General features: G+C 31.3%; 1 protein-coding gene across 1 annotated transcript in view; it reads right to left on the bottom strand.

The window, feature by feature from the left end:
- Nucleotides 1–14639, bottom strand: part of LOC135127713 (C-type lectin domain family 4 member F) — a 125941-nt gene extending 111302 nt beyond the window's left edge. Inside the window, exon 1 of the mRNA XM_064054279.1 lies at nucleotides 14365–14639. Coding sequence (XP_063910349.1) covers nucleotides 14365–14449 — 85 coding nt within the window. The 5' untranslated portion in view covers nucleotides 14450–14639. The remainder of the gene's footprint in view (nucleotides 1–14364) is intronic.
- Nucleotides 14640–16383: the final 1744 nt, after the last annotated feature.

Below are 16383 nucleotides of genomic sequence, written 5' to 3'. Positions count from 1 at the left end.
ATTCTTACAAGTATGTTCCAAAATAAAACGGCAGGAGCCGACGATATTCTTTCAAAACCATTCTAAAATAAAACACCAGAAGCCCACGAGATTCTTTCAAATCTTTTCCAATTTAAAGCACCAGGGGCCCTCGAAATTCTTTTAAAACTGTTCACAAATAAAACACAAGGAGTCCCGAGGATTGTTTCAAATCCCTTCGCAAATAAAACACCAGGATTTTCTGAGATTCTTGCAAAACCGTTCAAAAACAAGACCCTTGAATGCCCAGAGATTCTTTCAAATCCATTCTGAATTAAAACACCAGAAACCCACAAAATTCTTTTAAAACCCCTATAAAATAAAACACCAGAAGTTCTCGCGTTTCTTTCAAAACCGTTCTAAAATAAAACACAAGAAGTCCTCGAGATTCTTTCAAAATCGTCTAAAATAGTAGACAAGGAGTCGCGGAAATTACTTCAAAACCATTATAACACAGAATACCAGGAATTTCCGAGATTCTTTCAAAGCTGTTCTAGAATAAAACACCAGGAGCCCTCGAAATTCTATCAACATCTTTGTAAAACAAAACACGAACCCTATAAATTTGTCCTAAATTATTGCAGAATAAAACACATGGAGACCTCGAGATTCTTGCAAATCCCTTCTAAAATAAAACATCACCAGCCCCCGAGGTTGTTTCAAATTTGTTCTAAAATAAAACACTATAAAGCTCTAAAGCACCAGAAACACGTGAGATTCTTTCAAAACCGTTCTAAAATAAAATACAAGGAGTTTCCGAGATTCTTCCAAATACGTTTTAAATAAAACACCCCTTTCGAAAATAAAGCACCAGGAGCCCTCCAAATTCTTATAAAATGTTCAAAAATAAAACAGTAAAAATCCCGGACAATTTTTCAAATCCTTAAAAAATAAAACACCAGGAACTCTAGAAATTCTTTCAACTCCATTCCACAATAAAACACCATGGGCCCTCGAGATTCTTCCAAATCTGTTCTAAAATAAAACACCACGAGCCCTAGAGATTTATTCAAAATCATTGCAGAATAAAACACCCGGGGCCCCTTAAGATTCTTTCAAAGTCATCGAAATTCTTTTAAAACTGTTCAAAAATAAAACACAAGATTTTTTCTTGTGTTTTCTAAAATAGAACAATAGGATTTTCTGAGATTCTTTCAATCCATTTTAAAACAAAACATCATTTGCCTCCCAAATTCTTTCATAACCATTCTGAAATAAAACACTAGAGCCCCCGAGATTCTTTCAAGTCCTTTCAAAAATAAAATACCAGGAATCTTCAAGATTCTTTCAAAACCGTCTAAAATAAAACACCAAAAATCCCGGAGATTTTTTTTCAAATTCGTTTTAAAATAAAACACTAGAAGCCCCCGAGATTCCTTCAAGTCTAAATTTAAAAAACAGGAGCTCTAGAGATTTGTTCACAATCATTTTAAAATAAAACAGCAGGAGTCCCAAGGATTCTTTCAAATCCGTTCTAAAATAAAACAACAGACAGCCCCGAAAATCTGTCAAGTCCTTTCTAAAATAAAACAGCAGAAGTTTCTGAGAATCATTCAAATCTGTTCTGAAACAAACATCAGAGGCTACCCAAAGTCTTTCAAATCTGTTCTAAAATAAAACACCAGGAGCCCTCGATATTCGCTCAAAACCACCCTAAAGTAAAACACTAAGAGCCCCCGAGATACTTTTAAATCCCTTCTAAAATAAAACACCACGAACCCTCGAGGTTCTTTCAGATTCACTTTAAAATAAAACACCAGGAGTCCTGGAGATTTTTCAAATCCGTTGTAAAATAAAACGGCAGAAGCTTCCGCGACTCTTCTGTTCTTAAATAAAGCACCAGGAGCCCACGAGATTCTTTCAAAATCGTTCTAAAAGAAACACCAGAATTTTCCGAGATTCCTTCAAATCCATTGTGAATAAAATACCAGAGACCCCCGAGATTTTCTTAAGTCCTTTCTAAAATAAAACACCAGGAATCCTAGAGATGTTTTCAAATTCACTCTAGAGTTCCCCGAGATTCTTTCAAGTCTGTTTTAAAATAAAGCACTAGAAGCCCTCGAAATCTTTTGAAAACTGTTCAAAAATAAAACACTAGAAGTCCCGAGGATTCTTTCAAATCCATTCTGAAATAAAACACCAGAGGCCCCCGAGATTCTTTCAAGTCCTTTCTAAAATAAAATACCAGGAATCTTCAAGATTTTTTCAAAACCGTCTATAATAAAACACCAGACAGCTCCGAAATTCTGTCAAGTCCTTTCTAAAATAAAACAGCAGGAGTTTCTGAGATTCATTCAAATCTGTTCTAAAACAAACATCAGAGGCTACCTAGAGTCTTTCAAATTTGTTCTAAAATAAAACACCAGAAGCCCTCGAGATACTTTAAAATCCCTTCTACAATAAAACATTACGAGCCCTCAAGGTCCTTTCAGATTCGCTCTAAAATAAAACACCAGGAGTCCTGGAGATTTTTCAAGTTCGTTGTAAAATAAAACGTCAGAAGCTCCCGAGACTCTTCTGTTCTTAAATAAAGCACCAGGAGCCCACGAGATTCTTTCAAAATCGTTCTAAAAGAAATACCAGAATTTTCCGAGATTCTTTCAAATCCATTGTGAATAAAATACCAGAGACCCCCGAGATTTTCTTAAGTCCTTTCTAAAATAAAACACCAGGAATCCTAGAGATGTTTTCAAATTCACTCTAGAGTTCCCCGAGATTCTTTCAAGTCTGTTTTGAAATAAAGCACTAGAAGCCCTCGAAATCTTTTGAAAACTGTTCAAAAATAAAACACTAGAAGTCCCGAGGATTCTTTCAAATCCATTCTGAAATAAAACACCAGAGGCCCCCGAGATTCTTTCAAGTCCTTTCTAAAATAAAATACCAGGAATCTTCAAGATTTTTTCAAAACCGTCTATAATAAAACACCAGACAGCTCCGAAATTCTGTCAAGTCCTTTCTAAAATAAAACAGCAGGAGTTTCTGAGATTCATTCAAATCTGTTCTAAAACAAACATCAGAGGCTACCTAGAGTCTTTCAAATTTGTTCTAAAATAAAACACCAGAAGCCCTCGAGATACTTTAAAATCCCTTCTACAATAAAACATTACGAGCCCTCAAGGTCCTTTCAGATTCGCTCTAAAATAAAACACCAGGAGTCCTGGAGATTTTTCAAGTTCGTTGTAAAATAAAACGTCAGAAGCTCCCGAGACTCTTCTGTTCTTAAATAAAGCACCAGGAGCCCACGAGATTCTTTCAAAACCGTTCCAAAAGAAAACACCAGAATTTTCCGATATTCTTTCAAATCTATTGTGAATAAAATACCAGAGGTCCCCGAGATTTTCTTAAGTCCTTTCTAAAATAAAACACCAGGAATCCTAGAGATCTTTTCAAATTCACTCTAGAGTTCCCCGAGATTCTTTCAAGTCTCTTTTAAAATAAAGCACTAGAAGCCCTCGAAATCTTTTTAAAACTGTTCAAAAATAAAACACTAAAAGTCCCGAGGATTCTTTCAAATCCATTCTGAAATAAAACACCAGAGGCCCCCGAGATTCTTTCAAGTCCTTTCTAAAATAAAATACCAGGAATCTTCAAGATTTTTTCAAAACCGTCTATAATAAAACACCAGACAGCTCCGAAATTCTGTCAAGTCCTTTCTAAAATAAAACAGCAGGAGTTTCTGAGATTCATTCAAATCTGTTCTAAAACAAACATCAGAGGCTACCTAGAGTCTTTCAAATTTGTTCTAAAATAAAACACCATAAGCCCTCGAGATACTTTAAAATCCCTTCTACAATAAAACATTACGAGCCCTCAAGGTCCTTTCAGATTCGCTCTAAAATAAAACACCAGGAGTCCTGGAGATTTTTCAAGTTCGTTGTAAAATAAAACGTCAGAAGCTCCCGAGACTCTTCTGTTCTTAAATAAAGCACCAGGAGCCCACGAGATTCTTTCAAAATCGTTCTAAAAGAAATACCAGAATTTTCCGAGATTCTTTCAAATCCATTGTGAATAAAATACCAGAGACCCCCGAGATTTTCTTAAGTCCTTTCTAAAATAAAACACCAGGAATCCTAGAGATGTTTTCAAATTCACTCTAGAGTTCCCCGAGATTCTTTCAAGTCTGTTTTAAAATAAAGCACTAGAAGCCCTCGAAATCTTTTGAAAACTGTTCAAAAATAAAACACTAGAAGTCCCGAGGATTCTTTCAAATCCATTCTGAAATAAAACACCAGAGGCCCCCGAGATTCTTTCAAGTCCTTTCTAAAATAAAATACCAGGAATCTTCAAGATTTTTTCAAAACCGTCTATAATAAAACACCAGACAGCTCAGAAATTCTGTCAAGTCCTTTCTAAAATAAAACAGCAGGAGTTTCTGAGATTCATTCAAATCTGTTCTAAAACAAACATCAGAGGCTACCTAGAGTCTTTCAAATCTGTTCTAAAATAAAACACCAGAAGCCCTCGAGATACTTTTAAATCCCTTCTACAATAAAACATCACGAGGCCTCGAGGTCCTTTCAGATTCGCTCTAAAATAAAACACCAGGAGTCCTGGAGATTTTTCAAGTTCGTTGTAAAATAAAACGTCAGAAGCTCCCGAGATTCTTCTGTTCTTAAATAAAGCACCAGGAGCCCACGAAATTCTTTCAAAACCGTTCTAAAAGAAACACCAGAATTTTCCGAGATTCTTGCAAATCTCTTCAAAAACAAACATCAGAGGCTTTGAAAAGTCTATCAAATGCGTTCAAAAATAAAATACCAAGGACTCCCGGGGTTCATTCAAATTCTTGTAAACGTAACACACAATGTCCTCATATTCTTATAATTATAATTTCTTTTAATTTGCTTTTTAAAGTAGCCATTAATTTTCAAATAACTAATTTATTGTCATAAAACACCCTTTTGACAAGTGTTTTATTCAGAATTGTGGTAACTAATTTCAAATTAGATTTTTTTACAAAAAATTTCAATGAATAAATACTTGATCAAGATAAAACAAAGACAAAAATGGGTTTAAATAGAGGACGATTTTTTTTACATCTTTAACCAATCAAATGTAACTAAATTAAGCTTAAGATTTTAATCTAAGTTCGTGTTTACTAATCTTCTGATATAACTAACAACAGTCAAATTCCATATTCTCCATTCGTGTATAAACTGGATGTTTATAGTAATTATTCGAATTTAAAACCTGTATTAAATATTCTTGAATTGAGGAAATAAACTGTTCATTGGAAAATTAACATTAAATAATGAACTATTTATTCTTAATAGTCCTGCCTACAATATTTTGAAGCAAAATAGCTGTTTTACTTTTAGAAAGAACGTTAATCTTTAACTGCTTCTGCGATCCTTGCTTTAGGGTTGTCTCACATTAGCATCTGAGAACATTTTAACATGACATTAGTTCAAATTTAATTTGAACCATCTTCGATCGATTTCTAACTTTCATATTTAACTGTCTGTTTTTATAAATTACCGAATTCCTAGAACCATTTGCTAATTAGAAAACAATATTATCACATTTTTGAAAGAAAGCGCGTGCCACCAAGCACAAAATAAACAAACTTCACTAACAAAAAAGACGAAAATCGATAATTACAAGGTACATAACAGTTCTGTCGTTTACCGTAACCACTAATTGGTTAATTATTGTAATTATTGCAGTCATACAGGGTTTCGCCGACTCCAATTACAATCCATTAAGCACGGACTAAGTTGACAAAATACCAGGATTTTTTAAATAATATTATTAATAACGTTGTAAAAGATCAAAAGTCAGAATTTTTCCAACGACCTTCGCCTCCGGTGCGCCTCAAATGTCAATGTCATAGTAAGAAATTCCGGCGAATCTCTAACCATCTCGTAACCAACCAACTAGAGGAAACGAACACCACTTTCTTCACCCAATTGGGTCACCCTGTATTACGTAAGCGAGCAACCCCATTCAACCGCCTCGTCCAACTTTACACATATCATGTGTCAACCGAATCTAAATGTCAAAGGTTCAACCCAAATCAATTTCTAATAAATTTTTTCACTAAATTCATGACACTTTCTCTGGGCTTCTGACCCAGCTACTCGAGTAATCAAAATCGTATGAACGGTCAACGGAAGCAACTGAGCACTCGAAATATGAAACATAATGGAATAAATCGCTTTACGTCACTATCGGGGTCAAGCTGGGAAATGGAAAGTGAAGTTTATCCGGAAGTTCGAGCGAGAGCTCGATGCAGCGGGTTTTTGAAATCGCTGCATTGAACTGACATTCGTGGTAATTACAGCTGAGATGCTTGTCTTGGAGATAATTGCTGATGCAAGTGTCATCTGCCAGCTGTCAGTGATGCAAGTGTCAGCAATTCGAAAGTAAATTTACCATCAGTGCACAAACAATAGTCAAAAGTTTGACAAGTGTCCCCAATTTCGTCTGAAACCACTTGACATATGTCATGCATTTATTTAACCCTCGTTGCAAAAATTTTATGTTTTCTGTGTATGCAAATGATCAATATTTAGTTTTTTAGATGACTAAATACCTGCTTTAGTTACGTGATCGAAGAATAGGAAAAGTTGTCGAATAGTCCGATCCTGTTGATCAATTGTTTTAATAACACTATTAAGAACGCATCCTTGACAAACATCCAACTTTTTAAATACCGGTACCCAAAGTGACCCAGCAGGTGCGAAAGCTGGAAATCTGGGTCGCCGGTATGCAAAAATTTCAAAAATTGTTCGTTGCATAAGAAATCAGTCTCGATTTTCCTCGCTTTTGGCTGTCTGCATTATGCGAAAATTATGCGCGATGAAGATCTTGAAATGCTCAAATTCGGTGTATTATGTTGTCGTAGAGGTCGTAATCTGGGGCTATGCTTTTATAAAACATCCAGATTTGGGTTTTTGTGGCTCGAATGTGACCGATAGCATCATGTTGCATAAAAATAAACGTAAATCGTAAACTCGAGGTCTGCGTTTTTTCTACCAACAACAGATAAATATTTATGGCAGGTATTTGTGTTTTAAATAAATGACCATGTAATTTAACACGTTTCGTTTAAAGGTATCGGTAGCACATTCACAACGTGAAAAAATGGGTGCAATTAATTTTAAATTTATAATAACCGACAACGATCAATAGTTTAAATAATACTTCCTTTACAATAGTAAGACATCTAACTACGAGTTAAATTCAGATTAAACCCAAATCTCTAATTTATTGTTACTTAAAATTTATGTAAATTTTCCATTTATATTCTGTAATAACAACATAAATTTGTGGGGAAAGTGAACGACAGATATTAGCTTCAGCTCTTCGCTAATATTGACTGAATCTAAGCAAATTCAACGTCTTATTTTACATTTAGCTAATACCTCTCTACAAACATCCAGTATTTTATCTCAAATAACATTATGTAGGTACTGTTTTAGTAAGTGAAAGTGTATCAGACACTCACGCACTTAAATAATATTTAAAAAAAAAGAGTGAGACAATGCCGTCAAGCGCACGACAAATCTTAGTTATAGACATAACCATGTTTGGAGGGCTTTTTGTGAAACACTTTCGTGAGTAAATATTGCTCTGTATGTAATTCAGGAAGAAACTTGATTAATGAAAGTCAAAAATAAAACACACGTGTATTTATATTCTACTTTGTGGCGCGGTTTGTAAATAACAATAAAACTATAAATAAATAGGTAAATAAAAGTCGAAGATATTGACACCAACACAACATAAATACTTGTGGCTAACGCCCTCGTTATTAGTACATTAGCTTTTTTGTGAAAACATCTAGTCACTATTATCGGATCAACGACCATAGCAACAGTTGAATTCTTGGTGAAAAACTGGTTTTTTGTGTAACAAATCAAAGGATTATTCCTTATTGAGACACTAAGTGGATCAAAAATTGATTGTGTAATATTTAAATGCGTCTATTCTTTGAAATCGTAGACCCATAAATTTTTTATTGTATATATTTATAGTTCCATATTTATGATAGCTAAATCTGGTCAAAATTCAATAAATATTCAAAAAATTGTTTTGATTTGAAATGAGGGTTATTTCAGATTTAATAGAAAATTTGGTGGTACTGAATAAAATAAAGTGTGATTTAAGAATACAGTTGGCAGTTGTATACAGTTACAATATGATTTTTTCTACGTTTCAAAACCGGTTCTTGTCAAATCATGAAGTTGTGTTTCAGGAATTCGTGTTGAATTTTTTTCCTAGGCATAGAGATTTTTGAAAAAAATATTAACATTTTTTAACAACTTCTCGATTTCTTAGTTTTTCGATTCATTGTTTTTTTGGTTTTTCAGTTCCTTGATTTTTCAATTTTTCGATATTTCAAGTTATTGGATTTTTCAATTTTTTAATTTTTCAAATTTTCTCGATTTTTTAATTTTTCGATTCTTCAATTACTTAATTTTTCAAATTTTAAAATACGACATAACTAAATTTTCAATTTTTGATTTTTTTGTTTCCTCCGTTCTAGATTTATTGACTTTATGATGTTTCAATTTCTCGAATTTCGATTTTTCAGTTTTTCAGTTTTTCCATTTTTCGATTTTTCAGGTTTTTAATTTTTTGATTTCACGATTTTTAAATTTTTCAAGTTTTTGGTTTTTCAATTTTTCGATTTTTTAAATTTTCGATATTTAGATTTTTCGCCTTTTGGATTTCTCGATTCTTCAAATTTTCTTTGATTTTTAAATTTTTCGATTTCTCGAATTTTAGATTTTGCAGTTTTTCGAATTTTTAATTTCTCATTTTTCGAATTTTTAAATTTTAGATTTTCAATTTTTTGACGTTTCGATTTATCGATCTTTCGATTTTCCGACGTCTCAGTTTTAGATTTCGCGGTTTTCAAATATGAGTTTCAGTTTTTCCAGTTTTAGAATATTCGATTTTTTGTAATTCTAAATTTTTCAGATTTGCATTTTTGGATTTACGGTAATTTCGATTTCTCGATATTTTGACTTCTGGGATTTTTGATTTCTGGATTTTTTCATCTTTCGAATTTCGATGTTTTTCGATTGTTCAGCTTTTCAATTTTTCGATTCGTTGATTTTCCAATTTTTCAATATTTCATGTTTTGGAATTTTTCAATTTTTCAATTCTTCAGTGTCATATTTTCTCGATTTTTCAATTTTTTTATATTCGGGTCACCTAAATTTTCGATTTTTGGTTTTCAGGTTTTTGATTTTTCAATTTTTCGATTTTTCAGGATTTCGATTTGTTGGTTTTGGGAGTTCTAAAATTTTACATTATACAATTTTTTTCAATTTACCGATTTATCGACAGATCAATTTTTGGATTTCTCGATCTTTCAAATTTTCGGTTTTTAATTTTTCGATGTTTTAATTTTTTAATTTCTGAATTTTTCAATTTTTCACGTTTTTGATTGTTCAAGTTGTCGATTTTTTAAATTTTCATTTTATCCCCTTCTTGATTTCCCGATTCTGCAGGCTTTCGAATTTTTTTATTTCTCATATTTCGAATTTTTAAATTTCAGGTTTTTCAATTTTTTGATGTTTCGATTTCTCAATCTTTCGATGTTCCGACGTTCCGGTTTTAGATTTTTCGGTTTTCAAATATTTCGATTTTTCAATTTTTACGATATTCAGTTTTTTATAATTTTGAGTTTTTCAATTTATTTTTGGATTTTTGGAAATTTAGATTTCTCCATATTTTGACTGCTGGAATTTTTGATGCATCATTTCAAGTTTCACTTTTTCGACTTTTTGTTTTTTCAATTTCTCGATTTTTCAATTTTTCTATTCTTCAATTTTTCGATTTTTAAAATTTTTGATTTCTTGATTTCTTATTCTTCGATTCCTCAATTTTCCAATATTTCAGTTTGCCGATTTTTCAATTTTCGATTTTCCATTTTTTTGGATTTCTCAATTTTTTTTTTCATTTCTAAATTTTCGATTTTTCGATTTTTCTCGAATTCGGTGTTTCAATTTCTCGATTTCTCAATTTCCCAACTTTCGATTTTTCATTTTATAAATACTTACTTCAATTTTTCGACATTCTGGTTTTGGAACATTTTAATTTTTCAAATAATCAATTTTTCGTCGATTTTTTAAAATCAACGTTTTTCAGTTTTAAATTTCAATTTTTAAATTTTTTGAAGTTTTAATTTCTCAATTTTTCAATTTTTTGATATTTTAATTTCAGTATTTTTCAATTTTTCAACTTTTCGCCTTTTCGAATTCTCGATTCTTCAATTTTTCGTCGATTTTTTAGTTTTTCGATTTTTTAATTTCCCTTTTTCCAATTTTTAAGTTTTAGATTTTTCAGTATTTTAATGTGTCGATTTCCCGATATTTCGATTTTCCGGCGTCTCGGTTTTAGAATTTTTGGTTTCCAAATATTTCTATTTTTCAATTTTTAGAACATTCAATTTTTTATAATTTTGAGTTTTTCAGCTTATTATTTTTGGATTTTTGGTAATTTCGATTTCTCCATATTTTGACTTCTGGAATTTTTGATGATGTTTCGATTTTTCGATTTTTCGGTTTTTCGATTTTTCGACTTTTTGTTTTTTCAATTTTTCGATTTTTAAAATATTTGGTTTCTTGATTTCTTATTCTTCGATTTCTCAATTTTCCAATATTTCAGTTTGCCGATTTTTCAATTTTCGATTTTCCATTTTTTGGATTTCTCATTTTTTTATTTTTTTCATTTTTAAATTTTCGATATTTCGATTTTTGAGATTTCGGAGTTTCAATTTCTCGATTTCTCAATTTCCCAACTTTATATTTTTCATTTTATAAATACTTACTTCAATTTTTCGACATTCTGGTTTTGGAATTTTTAAGTTTTTCAAATAATCAATTTTTCGTCGATTTTTTTAAATTAACGTTTTTCAGTTTTAAATTTCAATTTTTGAATTTTTTGAAGTTTTAATTTCTCAATTTTTCAATTATTTGATATTTTAATTACAGTATTTTTCAATTTTTCAACTTCTCGCCTTTTCGAATTCTCGATTCTTCAATTTTTCTTCGATTTTTTAGTTTTTCAATTTTTTAATTTCCCTTTTTCCAATTTTTAAATTTTAGATTTTTCAGTGTTTTGATGCCTCGATTTTCCGACGTTTAGGTTTTAGATTTTTTGATTTTCAAATATTTCTATTTTTCAGTTTTTACGATATTCAATTTTTTATAATATTGAGTTTTTCAGTTTATTTTTGGATTTTTGGTAATTTCGATTTCTCCATATTTTGACTTCTGGAATTTTTGATGTATCATTTCATGTTTCGATTTTTCGATTTCTCGGTTTTTCGATTTTTCGACTTTTTGTTTTTTCATTTCTCGATTTCTTAGTTTTCCAATATTTCAGTTTGCCGATTTTTCAATTTTCGATTTTCCATTTGCTGGATTTCTCAATTTTTTTATTTTTTTCATTTTTAAATTTTCGATTTTTCGAGATTTCGGAGTTCCAATTTCTCAATTTCCCAACTTTCGAATTTTCATTTTTTAAATACTTACTTCAATTTTTCGACATTCTGGTTTTGGAATTTTTAAATTTTGCAAATATTCGATTTTTCGTCGATTTTTTAAACTTTGGGTTTTTCAGTTTAAATTTCAATTTTTGAATTTTTTGAAGTTTTAATTTCTCAATTTTTCAATTTTTTGATATTTTAATTTCAATATTTTTCAATTTTTAAATTTTAGATTTTTCAGTATTTTGATGTCTCGATTTTCCGGCGTCTCGGTTTTAGATTTTTTGGTTTTCAAATATTTCCATTTTTTAATTATTATAATATATTCCATTTTTTGTAATTTAAAATTTTTTTTCATTTTTGGATTTCCAGTAATTTCGACTGCTCGATATTTTGGTTTCTGGAATTTTTAATTTCTGGAATTTTTCATGTCTCAATTTTTCGATGCTTTTAGTTTTTCGGCATTTCGATTTTTCTACTTCTCGATTTATCGACTTTTCGACTTCACGTTTTTCCAATTTTTTCTCGATTTTTCAACTTTCGATATTTCAGTTTTTTGATCATTTAATGTTTCGATTTTTTTATTTTTTAATTTTCCGAAATTTCAGTTTTTCGACTTTTCAATTTTCGATTCTCCACTTTTCGGTTTTTCAATTTTTTTGTTTTTGACATTGCTAAAATTTTCGATTTTTCGATTTTTCGACATTTCAGTTTTGGATTTTTTTAATTTTTCGATTTTAAAATTTAAATTTTTCGATTTTAATAAATGTTTCGATTTTTGAAACTTTTAATATTTTGATTTCTCGATGTTTCAATTTTTTTCAGTTCTTCCATTTTTCTACTCTAATTTCGATTTTTTAAATTTGTCGCTTTCTAAATTTTTCGATTCTCCAGTTTCTCGATTTTTTCAATGTTTCGATTTCTCGATTTATGGAGATTTCGACGTCTCATTTATTTGATTGTTCAATTTCCCGATTTTCCAATTTTTAGATATTTCGAATACTTTTTATCTAAAATTTTTCAATTTTTAATTTTTCGGTTTTGCGATATTTTGATGTGCCGATTTCTCAGTCTTTTTGTGTTTTTTTTTTAATTTTTCGATTTTTAAATTTTTGAGTATCAGATTTTCGATTCCTCAGTTTTTTGGTATTTCAATTTTTCAAGTTTTAAAATTTTGAACAATCAACAATGAAGATCTTGAAATGCTCAAATTCGGCGTATTATGTTCTCGTAGAGGTCGTAATCTGGGGCTACGGTTTTATAATACATCCAGATTTGGGTTTTTGTGGCTCGAATGTGACCTATAGCATCACAGTGCGTATTTTTTGCCCACGGTTGTTCTATTACATCAAAATGAACGTAAATCGTAAACTGGGGAGCTCTGAGTTTTTCTACCAACAACAGATAAATATTTATGGCAGGTTTTTGATTTTTAAATTTTTCCGTTTTCTGTTGTATCGATTTTTCGATTATTCAATTTTTTTGGTTTTAAATTTTTTAATTTTACAATTTTGTAATTTTTGCGATTTTGGTCAATTTGGGAAATGCTATTTAAAGTTTATAAAATAACATACTCGTGTGCTTGTGGTTTATGTATCCGCTATGAGTTTTTGCCCTTCGTATTCAAATTTTATTACAACATTGTATAAGAGGAATGGTCACCAGTCGTTCATTGACACATTATTTTGCTCATTTCCCACAAGTTTTTCTTTAAACATCTAACAACAGATTCTAGATTAGTTTTATTGATTTTGACAAATCGCCTTTAACATATCAAAAAGAACCGTTTTGTCGTTATCAATTATTGACTATTTCAGATCATAGGCTATGTAGACAACAATAAATCAGATCAACCAAATCTAATAATAATTTAGCCGCCAACACACATCAAAAGAAAGCTTTTTATTATCTCCACTTTTTCGTCTTTAATGTGTACCTAAACGCTCGCGTGCATGTTCCAAACCCCAAACACGCATTTCCATCATCCACCTACCTATTTTCTATATCAATTACCAATTATTCCATCAAGTAGATAAAAAATGACGACGACATATCGAAAACGCTTTTAAAACCCTCGAAACCAGCACGATCTGATAAGAGTCGTCGTTAAATAAGCACTTTTTCGCGTCTGCATGCCATATCAATTTTGATAGATGTTAGCGATGACCGGATATCGAAAAAAGCAATTTGTGGCGGCATTTTTACGACTAGGTACATTAGAAAGTTACGTAACGCTACAGTTCAGAAGAAATTTCACTTTCATACCCACATGCGGATACTTTAAGTGGGTATGCAGTATATGGTTTCCGAGCTATCGCATATCAAAATTGATAACCGTCGTTAGAACAAGTTTGATGGCGGTTTTGCTATCAAATGCTAGATTTTATCGACAAAAAGAGACCACATTCCTCGCCGAATACGCATCAGATAACGGACGGACACCAAACCACTTTTCGAAAAAAGTAATTGTTGTTGGACGAAGGTCGTCTTGTTACTTGACCATTTTAGAGCAGTAAAGTCGTATTTATAGCCTGGGAAAAAACGACGAAATATCAATAAGCGTCACTGAAAATTCGTCGTGAGTCATCGAGACGATCAGTGTACACAGCTCGGTACTGAAGATCAATGTCAATGATCCTGATCAGTTACGCACTTGATCGAGTACCGTCTAAACAAACACCGAGCGCAAATTCGTTGACGAAATCATTGTCAGCGAGGTAATTAACACAAATTAAACCCGACTCACTCATGACAACTCGAAATTTAAATTACAAATAAATATCAACATTTACTACCGGATTGGATTTTTTCTCACGCGGGCCTGCCAACACGCAATAAATTAACGCATCCGTCAACTCCTTACGTAACACTACTTGCTGGTGTTAGTAAATAACACTCACCATTCCTGAAGTTATTTCCGGAAGATCCGTAGTCACACTGCGACGCTAACACCAGGGCGAAAATTCCGAAGATGTGTGAACGCATTTTGGCGCATTTATCTCGAGGATGCACGCGACACGACCGAAACGTTGCGCTGGACGCACTGAACACGGCGGCAGTAAGAAAGTGTCTTAGCAGGAAAGTGGAATACGAGAGTACCGTGGTTGTGGGCTTTCATTTCGAAGCGGCATCCTTGGTCGGGGCGATGCTGGAAGTAGACCAATGGGCACAAATGGGGGAAAGGGTGCGTGTCACGGCTGCAGGTTGCAGATGGAGATGCGTTGGGCTTGAATGGGTGATGGTTTGTGGTGCGAAGGTCGGTGCATTGATGGGATGGTTGCGACATTGCTGAAGTAATTAGCGAGTTGGATGTGCGGGTGTTGAAATAGATGCATGGATTAATAATGACTTTGAAGAGGATTGGGGTCAGCGCGAAGTGGATGGTTGAAGAGGATGGGTCTTGAACACTGGAGTGGTATGGTGAAATGGGGTCTGGTTGTTGTGGAGTAACAAAAGTGTGGATTTTTGAGGCGTCAAACTTCCTTTGCCATGTTTAAATAACATCTAATAAGTATTTTGAAAATATAATAAATTTCTTGCTTTTTAATTTTTGGATTTTTCAATTTTCCGATTAACAATTTTTCGACATTTAACTTTTCATTTTTTCATTTCTTCGTTTTCCCGGTTTTTCAATTTGCAGTTTTTTGATTTTACAATTTTTCTATTTTTCAATTTTCACATATTATAATTTTTCGTTTTTTAAACTATTCGATTTTTCATATTTCCGACTTTTCACTTTCTCGATTTTTAATACTAATATTTTTCAATTTGGCAATTTCTCGCTTTTTAATTTTTGAATTTTCCAGTTTTCCAATTTATGATTTTTTTCACATTTCAATTTCTCATTTTTTCATTTCTTCGTTTGTCAGGTTTTTCAGTTTGTAGTTTTTTGATTTTACAATTTTTCCATTTTTCACTTTCCAAATATTATAATTTTTCGTTTTTTAAATTATTATTGGATTTATCATATTTTCAACTTATCACTTTCTCGATTTTTAATTTTAGTGTTTTTCAATTTGCCAATTTCTCGCTTTTTAATTTTTAGATTTTTCAGTTTTCCGATTTACAATTTTTCACCTTTCAGTTTTTCATTTCTTCATTTTCCCGGTTTTGCGATTTGCAGGTTTTTTATTTTACAATTTTTCCATTTTCAGTTCCTCGATTTTAGTTTTTCGATTTTTCAATGTTTCCGATTTTCAGTTTCCGGGTTTTAATTTGTTTATTTTTCGCTTTCCTGATTTGCAATTTTTCGAAAATCCAATCTTAAATTTTTCAGTTAATAGATTTTGCAATTTTTCATATTTTCCTCTTTTTTTCATGTTTTAATTTCTACAAATCTTCAATTTGATGTTTTTTGATTTTTCACTTTTTTACAGTTTTTCGATTTGAGGTTTCTATGTTACATTTCCGTTTTTTATTTCTTTAATTTTTCGTTTTATCAGTTTACAGAATTTTCAGTTTTCCGGTTTTTAATTTTTTAGTTTTTCAGTTCCTCTATTTGCAATTTTTCGAGTATTCAGTTTAAAATTGTTTAATTTTTTTAATCTTCAAATTTTTGTTCTTCGATTTTTCGAATTTAGAAATTTTCGATTTTTCGACTTGTAGATTTCTAATTTTTGGATTTTTCAATTTTCCAATTTACAGTTTTTCCGCTTTCGATTTTTCATTTTTTCATATTCATTTTTCCCGGTTTTTCGATTTTCAGTTTTTTAATTTTATAGTTTTTCTGATTTTCAGTTTCCCCCATTTAATTTGTTTATTTTTCAGTTTCTCTAATTGCAATTTTTCGAGTATTCAATTTAAAAATTTTTAATTTTTCGATTCTTCACATTTTTGTTTCTTCGATTTTTCGATTTTAGAATTTTTACATTTTTCAATTTCTAGATATTTGAATGTTTTGTTTTTCAATTATTCGATTT

Source organism: Zophobas morio, unplaced genomic scaffold (genome assembly GCF_036711695.1).
Source record: "Zophobas morio isolate AGI-343-1 ecotype UQ-CSIRO unplaced genomic scaffold, CSIRO_AGI_Zmor_V1 ptg000012l, whole genome shotgun sequence".
In the NCBI taxonomy this organism is placed as follows: domain Eukaryota; kingdom Metazoa; phylum Arthropoda; class Insecta; order Coleoptera; family Tenebrionidae; genus Zophobas; species Zophobas morio.
This window is presented reverse-complemented; position numbering and strand designations above follow the sequence as displayed.